Consider the following 16,111-nt stretch of genomic DNA (forward strand, 5'->3'; position numbering starts at 1 on the left):
TCAGAACACACAGCCTCACTCCCTTCGCACAAAGAAAGTCCCCGCCACTGTTCCCAATACCTAAGACATCATTGTGGCCGTAGAGAAAGGGCGAGAAGTCTTCTGACCTCCTCTTGTATTGTGGCCGGCACAACGTAAACAGCCATTCCAGATGGGCACTGTACATAGCACATGGTTGGTGCCAACCAGTATATTCGCCATGTTGTCTGGAGGAACAAAAAGTTGCGGATGAGATGGCGGGACATGTTGCTATGAATAGCTTAGTATTGAAGTATTGGAATTTCCAGTATTGAATAGTTTGTATAAGCCAAGTTGACACAACATTACTGCAGAACAAAGGCTGGCAAACGACCAAAGAAGTGTTGTCATTGTAGCAGTAGGGGTTTGGCTGGGTCGGTATTACATCCGTGCTATTTACACTATTGTATTTAGGTATTTTACCTAAATTGCCTAAAGTTGCAATTTTACATATCTCCACCAAATTCTAAAATTTTTTTCTTACACACTTTGCAACCCAGCATGAAAGGAAATGATTCTTGTAATTCTCATAAAATCTTAGCTATTGTACATGTATCCTTATCAACAACATGGTAGCAATCTCGCATCGCTCCCATCAGATGTATCATGACAACTTTAATCTCGGCGATCCTTTTACAGCTTCTTTCCCTCTCGCTACATTTCTCACGGTTAAGTTGGCATCTGTCAGCTAGCAGATGATCCTCTGCTCACATTGGTGTGATTTCATTCACTGCCATTCTCGGCTAGTAAACAAATTTATAAAATTCACAGAAATTACGATCCTGGGCAGGTGGGAGAACAGCGAGTTAGTCTCCGTGATTACCCTTCACCGAGCCCACCCAGATGGCTTTTAAGGACGGTTGTAGCAAAAAATACTCCCATGGGACTCTGCAAATTTAGAAATACACTGCGGCTTCCAATACATTAAGTGCAAGAATTATGCCGCATGGTCTGTCAATGATTCCCCCCCGTGGATGTTTTTGGCCGGTTCTCTGTACAATACAACTATGGCGCCATTTAGATCTCTCAGTTAATAGGTTTCTTTACAGCATTTTGTTTTCCATGTATATTTATAACAATTACGCTCTGATATGAGTGTTTATCCAAGAGTTCGTAGGGATGGCCTCTCCTTAGAAATGGAAATTTAATGTGTGATTGGTGGTTTTCTGACCCCCTCCCCTCCACCCCTCTACAGATCAGCTGCCTTGGTTCCTGGATCTGTAAAGTAAGTAGTACATAGGTGGGAGCATCCAGCTACGTATACTATGTAAGGGCCATGCTGGGGTTCTGACGCTCAGCTTCCATTCAAGTAAAAGCCATGTATTGCAAAGTTTCTTATATTCACCTGTACTGTGTATTTATGAAAAGTTGTTTTATAGTCAGAAATACTCGTTACACTATGTTGGATTGAACTACCTGTCGTATAACAATTTATTATGGTCTATCACAGGTAAAATCTCCAGAGGTCTTTGAGGACTGGGTGCTGAAGCTCCGTGACCACCGTCTTTTCCGTCAGAATGAAATTTCCGTGTTTCCACATGATATAAATACCCAATTTTTCCCACTTTTATCAACCACAGAATCTGCTTCTAGTTTCGATCCCATTGCCAGTCCCCAAGTATGTAAAGACATCGATTTATCCTTTAAAATGCTTAGTCTACTTGTCTATTACTATTTATAGCATTACTATACCATAGACTCTCATTGTGTTTAGTGTTCTTATTTCCTATAATTGCGCTTAGTATGCGTCTATAGGACTGTGTCTAGTAGTCTGTGACTACTACCGACGATGCCAGTACACTTAAAGGGGCTATCCAGTTTGATAGAATCAATGATCTATCCTGTCACAGTCTGTAATAGTTTCCCCCTACAAACAATTGATCAAATATTGGCCGCCTATCATGAGGTTAGGCCTTCAATTTTTTTAGGTAAAAAAACTTAAAAAAAACAGCCTTTTTATAACCTATAACATATCCCCTTATAACAAAAAGTTTAAAAATGAAATCCTTGAAGATGTTTGCCAATATACTGAAATATTTTACTACAATTGTACATTTCATTAAGAAGAAATTTGTTAGATGTATTATTTTCTATTCTATAAATGGAGTGCTCCACTCAGACCCATGGGACCCATGTTTTCATAGTCTGTAACCAAAACTGAGCTTATAAAGCCTTCACACAGAGTAAACGCGCATGTATTTTTGCAAAATGCACGTGTAAAAATAAGACTTCCATTGACTTCAATGACATTTTACAGGCGTATTTTTACACATGTAAAAAATATCATTGAAGTCAATGGGAGTCTTATTTTTACACGTGTATTTTGCAAAAATACATGCGCGTTTACTCCGTGTGAAGGCTCCCTTAGGTAGGTTAGGGTCACTTGAGTGTTTTCCCATTGCAACTTGGAGCAATGAGGGTGTTGTCACTTACCTTTTTGGAGAAATGACAAGTGACAACATCCTTTTTGCTCCAAAGATGTAATTTGCATATTAACAAAAGCAGCAATAACTGCAATTTATAAGGGGAAACACTCCATGATCCAGGTGACCTTATCCTATCTATCTGCTGGGCAGGGCAGGGCTGGGTTGATATGTTGGGTTCCGGCGACACTCCCTATAATTGGTGTTTTGTTAACGTTATCCCTTTTGTCCTTTCTTCCTGCCTCGGACTGTACATGCAGTGTTATAGCTGAGCCGTCTGTCTGAAGACATGCTGCTCACTAAATGTTTACTGCCAAGTTTTTTCTACATCCTTCACCTTTCTAAGGAACACACTCCACTTGCTCTGTATGAGATTTATAATCAGATGGGCGTCATGTAGCCCTTCAGTGATATTTTGGAATAGATGAGCAAGTTCATTGTATGGCATTTTATAATTTATATTTAAGTCAAATCCTTTCACTTGTTAAACATAGAGAAACAAAATGACAAAATTTCAGTTTCCAGATGAATGTTTAGGTTTGGAATTGGACACATTGGCACCCAAAATGGCACTATCCTGGCACATATCCAAACTTCTGGCAAGATACACTGTGCCAAGATATCTTGCAACTTTTCTAATAGAATTATAATCTGCTCGGCTCCTCCTGCTCTATAACATCCTACATTTTCAACATGGCTGATGTGCTCTTGAATGCACCATATGTTCATAGAGGTTAGTCAACACATTTTACCCGCAGAAGTCATGGTCACACAGCTAGCATTTACATAGCGGCCATAAGGACATCATTAACGGATGGTCTCCTATACACATCACACCCTAATAAACAGATGGATAACCCCTTTAAAGGGGTATTCCCACCTCACATACTCATCAGTCTTTACTGCTGTAAAATCTTCTTTCTTCCTGGTTTCTTGCATCATTTGGTGGGCGGAGTTTCACAGGCAACCTGCCGTTTAGCTCTGCCCCCAAATTCGTGTGTAGCTCCGCCCACCCATATTGGCCTATGAAGTACAGGCAGCAGCAACTCCATTCTGTGTTACATACAGAGACTGCCTGTCTCTGCCATAATGAACACAATTGAATTAGCTAGCCTGATAACTGGGAGAACAGAAGAAATGAAAGCAGCTCCTCTCCTCTATCTGAGAGCAGGGAGCTAGGTCACGTGGTGTAGACACAGGAATAGCTAGATACACAGGCTGGCTCCCTGCACTTAGCCCCTCCTCCCTCCCCCCTGAGAGCAGCAGATACATCACTTGACTCATGAGCAGCTAAGTCAGGGCTGTGGCCACAAAGAATTGAATAGAGTAAGATAGTGGACAAACAAAGCAGCTTTGCTGAAGCAATGTATTTAGGAAAAGTCTTACATCCACATTAACAAGCAGTATAGATAGGATCCTTGTGATGGGACAACCCCTTTAAGTCTAGAATTAATTTTTATTGTTTCTGCAGTATAAAAATGGATATGATGTGCCATAAAGAAGACATGTCACCAGATCTGAAAAACTCGTTTGACATATATTATCTAATAGACACTGTCACCCTGAGCATTTTGGTGTTTAGTTTATCCAAATTTGATCAGCTCTTCCAAAGTTATAAGCCCTTGGGGTCTATTAACCAATTAAACAGTGGAGGGGGTGGAGTCTCTGAGTGCTGTATCTCATGCAATGTTACAATCCACTGGGCTAGAATACCATCATTATTATAGATTGTTAGCCCTCGCGGGCAGGGCCCTCTACCCCACTGTGCCAGTCGGTCACTGTTAGTATTATATCTACCTGTATATTCTGTGTACTGTATGTAACCCCCAAATGTAAAGCACCATGGAATTAATGGTGCTATATAAATAAACAACAATAATAATAATAATAACATTAAAAGAGCTTACAACTTTGGAATTGCTGAACAGATTTTGTTAAACAAAACTGCAAAATGCTCCAGGTGATGGCGCCTATCAGATGATGGATGTCATTGGGCTTTTCAGACTTGGTGACAGATGTATTTCAATAATTTCTATTATCAGTCAATTGTCTTGAATGTGTAATGTGACAATATTGGGAATACACAGCTTCCCCCAAGCTCATAAAGTGCATTGATAAGTGTTTTCTTGCTTGTTATTACAGGAAACTCAATTCACCAGACAGAATTCACTAAAGCTGGCAGGGGGCCTAAACTTTTCCTGTTTAAATAATGACAGCAAAGTCCCAGCCTGGCTCCAGTCTACTGACGATATGGAGAAATGTGCTAAAGGTACCGTAATACATTGTGGCCAGTAGTGGCGCCTTCTCAATAAAGCTCCATAAATAATTTGTATCATGTATAATGGTGTGGTTATCTTTCACGTGCTTTGCCTCGGCAGCATTTCGTCTCACTTCATTGTATTACAATTGCTAACGTGTTAATGTATTGTAAAACAGATGGAGTAGAATAAATTGCGGAGACGGTGACGACATGGCATTTATTTCTTTATGCTTTAATATGCAGTGTTTATTATGCTGGTGGCTTTGGATGTCCTGAAAAAATCAGATGTTAGAGGGTGATTTTTGGACATCATGTACGGTTACGTGCAATGAATCCTGCTCCATCTGTGCGGCTGAATTATAGCCACCATTGTCCTAGTATTAGCTAGTTAGTGTGAGACATCCTCTCCTCCAGGCTTTTCAGTATGATCCTCCCTCTACATTAAAGAGTGACTACCAGCTCAATTTATCTCTTTGGTAGATACTTATATTAGATACCCAATAAATTACAATTGTAGAGGTTGTTAAAGACTTCATATTGGTGGCCTTTTCTTAGGATACAATATCAATATGAGAGTAATGGGGGGGGGGGGGGCTGGGACCCTCACTGATCAGCAGATATTTTGTCAGTGTACGGAAGCAGAAGGCTACATACCCTGTATAGTGTCTGTGCCGCTCTATTGCAGCTTAGCCCCCATGTAAGTGAATACATTAGTTGCAGTAATGCAACATGGCCACCACACAGTTTACAGAGTGTCTTTATACACTGTTCAAGTATAAGCTGATCGGTGAGGGTCCCTAAGGTTACACCACCAATGTGAAGTCTTTAACAAACTCTTCAAAACCCTGTATTGGTCTGTTCTTTTGTGTTTATAAGTTGGCACTTGGTCTATCCCTAAACTTGGTCTATCCCTAGACTTTGTCTTTCCCTACACTTGGTCTGTGCCTACACGTGATCTGTCCCTATACATGGTCTGTGTCTACACTTGGTCTGTGCCTACACTTGGTCTGTAGGTCTGTCCCTACACGTGGACTGTCCCTACACATGGTCTGTAGGTCTGTCCCTACACGTGGTCTGTCCCTACACGTGGTCTGTCCCTACACGTGGTCTGTCCCTACATGTGGTCTGTCCCTACACTTGGTCTGTAGGTCTGTCCCTACACGTGGTCTGTCCCTACACTTTATCTGTCCCCACACGTGGTCTGTCCCTACACGTGGTCTGTCTCTATACATGCACTCGGGGGAAAAAAGTTGCCTAAACTGATCATTTCAACCGACTTTGGCAGGACTGGCTGACTACCTTATATCTATAGCATCCTCCTAACTATCTTCCTACAGTTAATATGAGAAGAAAGGATTGGGAATATTTAATTAAACATGGCCTAGCCAAGTGTTCGTGTATGGGAGAGATGATATGAGTCTGTCTGTATTGGTACCATAAGTCAGAGTGTGAAAGACTTTTGCTTTACAGTATATTCCTAGAAATCCGTGGGTCATATAGAACTTAAATGTTCTCCTTTGGGGGAGCAGCACACGAGAAACACGGTCCATGTGTTAACCAGATTTACCAGCTTGAACGTCATGCTGGGAGCGGGACTGCTAGTAGTATAGTTATCTATAATGCTAGCAGTCCCTGCCTCCCAGTGACATACTGTCCCATACTGTAATTGATATGGAATTGCAACATGTGACTGCAGCCTTAAAGTGTAAGGCTGGGTTCACACAGAGTATTATGGCACGTAATGTGGTACGTAGACGGCGCGGGAGCTTTTGCGGGCCGTATACGCTCCCATTGTTTTCAATGGGAGCCGGTACCGTATACGCGGCGCTATTTTGCGGCTGTGATTTTGCGGCGGCCGCAAAATAGCGCCACGTATACGGTACCGGATCCCATTGAAAACAATGGGAGCGTATATGGCCCGCAAAAGCTCCCGCGCCGTCTACGTACCACATTACGTGCCATAATACTCCGTGTGAACCTGGCCTAAGTAAACTTTTATTTTTTCTAGAGATCAATAGTTCCGGTTAAAGGGAACAAACTTTGTAATATACTTCAATAAGGAAAAGAGTGATTTTGGTCCATACTCTGCACACAAGCAGTTGAGATTACAATGATGTCTATGGAGAAGGGAAGTATGTAGAGCTTTAAATAAGTCTCTCCTGACAGAAGGCGGCTGGAAAGTAATTCCCGGCCTTCCTAACCTAGCTGTGTTGTGAAAGAAAAGTCTCTCTATAGTGTAGGTGTCTCTCTCCATAGGCTTATATTGTATAGATCAGTGGCAGGAGGAGGCAAATAAGTGAAGGAACAAGCACTCTTCTTTTATAAAGTATAAGACAAAGTTTGTTATCTTCATCTTTACTATGGACTTATGAAAAAATAAAGCTGATCTGAGTCCGTACTGACGGTAGAGGAAAAGCCACATGACCACAGTCAATCTCCGTCTCAAGGTTCAGTAGTAACTCTATGAATATTTTAGGTGGTAGACTTTGGCGATCATCTACAATAGTAAAATATGATTTATATTTATTACTTCTAGAAGGCATTAGGTCTTTATTCCTTGCCAAAAAAAATAGAGTCATCTTCGATGAAATTTGTGGCCCATTTTTGGCAAAATATATTGTATGAATGAGATGAGGGATCTTATTTTTCGTAAAACTGGATGCGATCTTTTTGCTTTTTAAGCTTCTTGTTGTTTTTGTGTATCATGTTTTTGGCAGGGAACCTGCATATCTCAGCAAGTAAGCAATTGAAGGTTTCAGGGCTGTTGGGTTCAGTGTTCTATTACTTGGCAGGGTAGAATTTGACATCAATGGTGTTCTTTGCTCCCACAGACCTTTCACAGTGTCACAGCTATCTCGTGGAAATGAGTCAACTTCTTCAGAACATGGAAGTTCTTCATAGGACGTATTCTGCACCTGCAATAAATGCCATCCAGGTATCCTGAGGACATTTTCAGATTACATTGAAGAATTTTAGTGATTCTACTACATTTGTTCAGAAGAATGTAGACATGCAGAAATACTATCGCTTGTGGCAAATAATAGGTTAATATCTCTCAATGGGGTAGATTTATTAACAGGAGCAAAAGAGGTCTCCCGACGTGTCTGTTTTAGTAAGCAGTCTGCATTGTGCCGTTCCTCAGTTTACTCTTCCTGGAAAGATGTTCCTAAAATGGACAGTAGGGTGACAGTCTGACAGATTAGACAATGTGTGCGTTCATTATTGGCCAGGGTAATGGCAACACCCAGTTCTTAGATTATTCCTACATTTCCAGGAGTAAGAATAGAGGATTTACACCACAAGGTGTTATAATAGCAAGTGTGCAACATCTTCTCTTCTATGGTGGACACAAACATGTGTGTACGTATTGGGAGAGTCAGACGGATACAAGTGCCGCGCAGGCGGGTGTAAGGTGGAGATGGACAATATAAGTGCCTAGGTCTAGGAAAAACACTTTCTCATGTATATTACATTTCCTGTACATTCAGGTTGTCTTGTTTCAGTATAAATAGTCTCTGACCAGTGCTTTTATATGTTTAGACCCCTTCCACATCACGTTCAGGAGTTCATGTGTTCTTTTGCCTTTCTAAGGCCGGGTTCACACGATGTCTTTTGGCACGTAGACGCTGCGGGAGCTTTTGTGGCCCGTATACGCTCCCATTGATTTCAATGATAGCCGGGACCGTATACGCGGCGCTATTTTGCGGCCGCCACAAAATCACGGCCGCAAAATAGCGCCGCGTATACAGTCGCGGCTCCCATTGAAATCAATGGGAGCGTATACGGGCCGCAAAAGCTCTCGCGGCGTCTACGTGCCACGTTACGTGCCAAAAGACATCGTGTGAACCCGGCCTAAGAATCAAAAGCAGACTTTTTTTTGTTCTTGACACCAGAGAGTAAACACTCCCTAAGGAAACATCTGGGCATGTGTCCTCTGCCCTTGTACAATATCCACTTCTGTCTCGAGAACAAAAAGGGTATCCATTCTTTAAAGCTTCAATGGGTAAAAAAAAACAATATATGTGTGTGTATGTATATATATATATATATATATATATATATATATATATATATATATATATATATATATATTCCAATAAAAACTACTGTACTGTTTCCCATTAGTGAGACCACCAGCATTGCAATATTGCAATCTCCTTTGCTGTAGATAGATAAGTGATGTTTCTGGGAAAATCTCTTTAACCATGACAGATAATTTCCCCCTTAAGATCCCAAGTTTCACGATCTGTTAAATATGGCGTTCACGATGAAGAGACAACGCACGCTATTACATCCAGCTCATGTATCACTATCAGACACACTTTACTGTGACATTCAGCAGCATAGACTGAGGTTGTGGATTGTGTTATCTCTCAGTCCGTATTGGCATTGTTCAGAATTCCAGAAAGCTGTACATCTCATATCTGCTCTATATGTCTTATGGAAGGTTGGCGCCCTGGAAAGTCCCAAGAAAGAGAAAGGAATACACAGGAAGAAGTGGAGAACAAAAGGCAGTAACAAAGATTCTAAAGGCTCCTTACAGGTAGCAGTTTATGTTTTCTTATTGTCTATTCATTGCTATAGAAACTCAAAAGGAAAACTAATTCTTCGTTGCTTTTTGTCGACACCTACTACTTTTAGGAATGTATTGTAAGGCCCTTGCTAGAGACACAAAGCTGGAGGCGGACAAAAATATAGATGCTTGCCAGAGTCTGTTTTATTAAACATGGGGCCCTTGGGCAATAAGGAAAGTACCGTAGGTTATTCCCACTTGTAATTGTATGCAGTTATTCCCCATAATATTGCCATATAGTGAAAAGTACATCAGCACAGTACGGAACACAGAAAATGTTTCATTTCCAAGTGTTATGTTCCTTTAACAGTAACCCTGCTCGGAATTGAGCTTGTTTTTGTTGCAAGTGTCATCCGCCAATATGATAATTTTCCTAGTTTACAGCCAGGCATTATTGTTTTGACAGATTACATTGAAGTCGGAGCGCTAACCACAGCTGAGAAGCCGCCAGTTGCAGCTCCTTGCTGTAGATTTTATGTCCGGCATATAAACAGTAGACCCGGCATTGCTGGTATTGTTAGCGGTTGTAGTGATTTGGGAACAGAGATAAGCAATGCAGCCTTTTCCTCTCCCCAGGCTCCTGAGTATAATCCATTGTTCCTGCGGGCAGGTCGTGCACACCATATCAAATAGTTACGTAAAAATGTTTTTTCACACCAGTTTATCCTCCAGTGTTTCATTCACTCCAGACTTATTTGATTGTGTCCAAACAGAAAAATCTCCATTGACGTATACTTTTTTATGTACTCACTAACTTTTATTTAAATTTTTTTTTAGGTGCCAACAACTTTTGCGGGGAATGTCAGATTACATGCTTCCAACCCAAACCTCTCCACCATAGATTATACAGAGGAGAAACAATACTCCAGTGGATCGGACAGCTCGGAGTTTTCCAAGATGCAGGATGATTTGTGTCATATTGCACACAAAGGTGGGACAAGCTATGGCTACACTGAAGATGTCTTTCTGTATCACATGCTAATGGGAATGCCAACCAGGGCTCGGTTGGCACACCAAAATACCAGTGCATCCTCCAATGGGCCTGTCTCTGAAATATAATAATGGACCCAAAGGGGGACAGTGGAAGACTTATTTATGGGCTGTCTCTTATGGGATGGTATGTCCTACATGGACATGTACAGGTCCTGTATAGATGAAGGGTGAACTCTCAGAATTCTCAACCTTGGTGGGACTCAGGAACCCCGCTGATGCCAACTCTACCATTTTACTTTGTTAGAGCCCAAATCTCCAGCATAAGAAGTATTGCAGAGCTAAATACTAAAATTCAGATTACCTGCAGTCACCACTAGGGGGATTTTATAGAATAATGTTTTATTATTCAGTTTAATGCAATAGATAGATAGATAGATAGATAGATAGATAGATAGATAGATAGAGAGAGAGAGAGAGAGAGATGCAAGTGTGTATACAGCTTGAACACAGCCAAACAGTGCTGCTTCTACCTGTACACTGTTTCCATATCTCCAATACAAGTAAATGGCAGCCATGGAAACAGTGTGGCATATTTAGCTACACTGTTTCTATAACTGTGGAGCTAAGGACACAGTGTAGCTCATCACCTGTGCCGTTTTTAGAGCTCCCCTTCATATTTCTGGGAGTTTTGGAAACCACATAAAACAACACCACTTGTCTGTTTCCATAATTCCCAGCCCGGTGGTCAGGATTTATAGTTAGCTATTCCCATTGGGTGAGATGAGCATAACCCTTTACTGACCAGGCCTGTTTGAGTCCTTATTGAGGTCTTGTTTTATATGGGAGAATCTGATGTTTGCATTGTTAATAGTACCGTAACTTATTTCATTTATTCTCAAGGTTATTATAGCCATGTGGATACCTTATATGTATAGTTTTTGTTTTAATGGCCATGAAACTATGTTACACTAAATATCACACTTTTTCATTATATCTTTTATTACATTTACCTATAGTCATAGGACCTGTGGAAAGAGTTAGAAAATTAGTCATTACAGAATATTGAAAGAATTATGTTGTTGCTCTGGAAATGGTTAAGTCAGTCATTGAGTAGCCCCTCCTACCGGACTCTTTAACCCAGATTCAGCAGCGATCAATAAATAAATGACAAGTTATTACAAAATAATTCCTACAAAACCACATCTATCTGCTCAGCTTTTTTCTCCTCTGTTATGTGGGCCCACAGATAGGTTCACTAGAAAGGGTCTGCCATACATGTCTAATAGAAGGGGTCATCTGACCCTTGTTTTTCAGGCGTTATGAATGGAGAGATGGCTCCATATACATGGTTCTCTCCATTTACTTCTGCGGGAGTCCTAAAAATAGCATGAGGTTATAGATACTTTGTTATGATTTACTCACATTTTGCCCTATAGACACATTTCTGATTAAAATTAGGATTATCCGTCTTGTTTTTGGATACATAATGGAAGGCAGCATTGCAGATTCCACATTCAGTGCTGTACCATTCTGGGGTCTCATGTGAGTCCTTGAGATTTTCACAATAGACATTGTGAGGTTCGTATATACCATGCAGAAGCCCTGACCCTAAAAATCTTAGTTCATGGATGAACTTCTGTCATTCTGGTCCTTATGTCAGATATTGATGTGTTTCATTTGCTGTGCTATGAGGTGATTTTGGATTCATGACAATTTGTCTTGTTCAAAATGACATCATTTTATTGTCCTATGTATCAAGATGCAGACACGCAGTCATGCCCTATATCATTGGACGGCTGCCATAATACTATCCAATTTAATAATTTTTTTTCTTTAAAGTTCACCTTGTCTTTGTAGACTTAAGACATGAGATAAAATTTTCTTCTGACGTCGTGCTCACACATTAGCTTTCAAGTGTATATTCTGGTGATATGCGGAGTCTTGCACTGAATGGTTAGGTCTCGTAGCATGCGGGGCAGCCGCCTATAGGTACATATTAATAATGGACTGTACTTGGGTGACCTTCTAAAGGGTTGAACTTTTTGACTGCACTGAAAGCTCAATTAAAGGGCAATGAATCAGAACATTAAGCATCTCTAGTGTGGAAAATGTGCTGCGGTCACTGGTATTGTCAGTACAAGAGATCTGGCAAAGAAACGGATTTCACATTGCGCCTCCCATGTTGACTACAGGGAACACAAATGAACATACAGACTGTGCTCGATTTGAGTTTAACCTAAATCATCAAATGGCTCCGGCCTCTAAATAAATCAGACGCAAGCCCATGAGCCAGAATGGATATTTGCGCCAATCATAAAGTGACATTGGTTTCCTGTGTAACACCAGAAAATTGGCGTGAATTGTAATAAATATATTGGGCCGAGGTGTGTCTGCCCACATTTGTAGAATTGGGAACATGGTGCATTTTTGACAAAAGAAAGGGCCTTATGCCAAAGATGTGCCATGTTATCACACTTCTACAGCTGAAAACTGGCATAGATTACATCTATTTCCCCAGTATGTCTAGTGATATGTATAATAAATGATTTAGTCTATGGCTTTTGGCCATTTGACATTAATAGGGACTTACCATCTCATCAATGTATCTCCTGTCCACAGGAGTGCTGTACTTTGTCTCGCAGTCCCATTGAAATGCATGGAGAGGTAGCGAACCTGTCCGACCATGGATCCATTGAAAATAAGAAACTGTTTTCGTGATTAATGAAGGTCCCATAATTTTGTCCCCCGCCAATCTGAATCCTATCCCCTATCCAGAGGATAGGGAACACGTTGATGAGATTGGAATAACACTGTAAGATCACAAATATTGTGCAGCTAGTCACATCTAATGTCAGTGAATACAGTCACCCCAGCAGTGTTGGATTGCACCCTGCGAGTTACATTGTCACTAAATTCACTTTTGCTAGTCATGACCTAGTTGTTTGATATTGAAATCTTATATTGTACAACTACATGTCACTATGTTACCCGAGCTTTAGGCTACTGTCTCATGGGATTTACAATGTACATTTGCCGTATGTGCGGGGAAAGCTCCTATTCACCTGATAGAAATCAACAGGGAGTCTTATTGGCCTCTGTCACGCTGGTATATATTAGTATACATTTGTTTCTATACAAAGGCATTCAGTAAAAAAAAAATGTTTACTGCATAACCTATGGTATATATCAGAAAATCTTCTAATGGACACTGCAAAATGCAATGTTAAAGAGGCCATGTCAGCAGGTCTGATAGGTGGCGCCACCTTGAGCATTTTGTTGTTTTGTTTATCCAAATACATTCAGCCATTCCAAAGATATAAGCCCTTTTAGCATTGATGTATGGGTATACTAGCCAAGTGGGCGGTAGCACTGTGGTTTTTCTGGGTCCTCCCCAAACCCTGATACAGTATTACCACCCACTTGGCTAGTATACCCGAATCATCTCTATCAACAATAAAACGGCTTATAACTTTGGAATAGCTGAACGGATGTGGATAAACAAATGCTCAGGTGACAGCACCTATCTGATCATGTATGTCATTGGGTTTTTCAGACATGATGACAGGTCCAAGTCAAGTGGCTTGTTATTGTATGCTCCATTCTGATGAATTTGGAACAATTTATGCCAATATAATGAATTGCTCTGCATACGTATTGTGCTGCTGACACTATTGATAAATGCGCCTTTGTGTTGTTTAGTGGTGATACGCTCATGAAGTAGTTTACATTGCTGATATCCTCTTTTTCTTTTTTCTGTGCAGCTTATTTCACTTTAAAGTCTGCTTACAGCACAGTCTTCGCTGAGCGAGAGAAGCTGAAGCAGCTATTAGAGCAAGACTCCTCTCCGACCCCTCAAATTATGGGTTTGAAGAATGCCTTAGCAGCGGTAAGCGGCCACAATAAGTGTCTACATCTCCAAGACGGATCATTTTCTGGGCTCACATTTTCATTTCTGGATGTAAATCACCCCTCTGATGCCTTGTATTTGATTTACATGGGATTATTTTTTAATGAGCCCCCTGGGGCATGCTTCTTATTTTTTATGTTTATAAGAAATCAACTTTTCTTATAAAGAAAACAACATTGGAAGAAAGGTTGTCTTATATCAGTTTCATATACAGATCAAAAGAATATTGTATTTATCTAGTGAATGAAATCCAAAAATACATTCTTCAGATCTGCCAGAGTCTATATTCCCTTTAGGTAACATATATGTGACGGGCTTTTAAAGGGAATGATCTATTGTTTAAATCACATTTTTATGTTAAAGAGGACCTTTGATGGGTTTGGGCAGTTCTATATATTGCTGGAAAGCCGACAGTGTGCCGGGTAAAGCGCTATCAGTCCCAGTACCGTAGCGCTTTACAGTTAGAAGGGTGTTCCTGACAGTCAGTCAGGAATGTCCTTCTCCACAGCAGCCCCTATAGCGCTGTACAGTGTGAGCGGGGAGGAACACCCCCTCCCTCTCCTCACAGTGCTCATCCATAGACGAGTATTATCAGGAGGGGAGTGGGCTTTGCTCCCCGCTCACACTGTGCAGTGCAATAGGCGCTGCTGTGGAGAAGGACATTCCTGACTGACTGTCAGGAACACCCTTCTGACTGTAAAGAGCTTGCTTTGCATCAATTGCCTTTTATTGTAATAGGAAATTTTATTAAATGTCCATCTGTTTTTCTAGAATTAACTTAAAGGGGTTTTCCTGATAGGTGATAAGTCTGTAATTAGTGGGCGTCCAACTCCCGCAACTCCCACCCATCATGAGTACAAGGTTCTTTGTAGCCTATCTGAATGGAATAATAGGGGCACTACTACTCCATTCATGGTACTGCAAATTACTATGGTAGAGCCCTGTTATTCCTCTATCTCCTCTATCCCTAAGTCCCATAGTCATGTATGGCTGTTGCTCTTCATTCATCTCTGTTACTCAATCAAAGAATCACCTCCTTCAGATTGTGGATATCCCAGGGTAACACGTAATCTGCCCACGGTTTTCATGTATGAGGTTTACAATGTTTGCTGCTTTCGCTTTTAAGTCCTTCTAATGAACTTTTGCAAGAAGCACAATCCTATGTACACTTCAACTGCAAATCCCATATGAAAAGAATAGCGTATATATGACTTTTCGTCATTTGCCGATTACTCAGAGTGTGTGTTTCCATAATTTTCTATGGGCACAGCCTAAAACCTATTCTATTATTACTGTATATATTTGTGTTTTTAACTATTCCAGGCTGTAAAACAAAATGCTGAGCTTAAAGAACGCTTACACAGAATTCACACTGATTCTTTGCTTCATGATTCAGCCCTTAGTCCAGTAAAGGTGGGTGCAGATCTTCCTCTTGAACAAAAATTGTACCCCAAAAAACTTCTTGGATCTAAGTGTATCATATAAACTCAGAGTAGGGGAGTATAACCTACCCAAAATGGGATGTATTAAAATATAGCCTTTATTGGTATTTTAATTGAACCAATAAAGGCTATATTTTAATACGTCCCATTTTGGGTAGGTTATACTCCCCTACTCTGAGTTTATATGATACATTTTTGGGTACGCTACAAGAATATTGATAATCTAAAATAATTAGAATTTTTGTGGATCTAAGTGTACATAGATGTGTGTCACCCATGGGGTGTAACTTGTATCGCTGCAGTAGACTTTCTGCATGTAGACCACAGCAGCTTCATCTTCTGCTTACACTCAAAGAAAGGGGGACATTTATTAAACTGAATATGACCTTTTTGTGCGAAAAATGTGTCCTTTTTCCTCCACACTTGCCACCTTTGGGGACAAAGTGGGCAAGGCAGGGTGGGTTGGGGTGAGGGTGTCTCAACCTGGCAGATTTAATATATCTTGTGCCAGAACACTATTGCAAGTTTGCATGAAATCTACACGAGTCCCTGGTT

The 16,111-nt window shown here is 40.7% G+C and overlaps 1 protein-coding gene across 3 annotated transcripts in view; it reads left to right on the forward strand.

Moving 5' to 3' along the window:
- The window catches only part of OSBPL3 (oxysterol binding protein like 3), a 148,800-nt gene that overhangs the window by 99,916 nt on the left and 32,773 nt on the right, over positions 1 to 16,111 (forward strand). For 2 of the 3 annotated variants that reach the window (XM_075271419.1, XM_075271420.1), the window contains 6 exons: positions 1,469 to 1,636; positions 4,584 to 4,710; positions 7,533 to 7,636; positions 9,149 to 9,244; positions 10,052 to 10,205; positions 13,969 to 14,093. In XM_075271419.1, coding sequence (XP_075127520.1) covers positions 1,469 to 1,636; positions 4,584 to 4,710; positions 7,533 to 7,636; positions 9,149 to 9,244; positions 10,052 to 10,205; positions 13,969 to 14,093 — 774 coding nt within the window. Of the gene's footprint in view, positions 1 to 1,468; positions 1,637 to 4,583; positions 4,711 to 7,532; positions 7,637 to 9,148; positions 9,245 to 10,051; positions 10,206 to 13,968; positions 14,094 to 15,437; positions 15,528 to 16,111 lie in introns of all 3 variants that reach the window. The other variant, XM_075271421.1, reaches the window with a different exon arrangement.

Source organism: Leptodactylus fuscus, chromosome 4, assembly GCF_031893055.1.
Source record: "Leptodactylus fuscus isolate aLepFus1 chromosome 4, aLepFus1.hap2, whole genome shotgun sequence".
NCBI lineage: Eukaryota > Metazoa > Chordata > Amphibia > Anura > Leptodactylidae > Leptodactylus > Leptodactylus fuscus.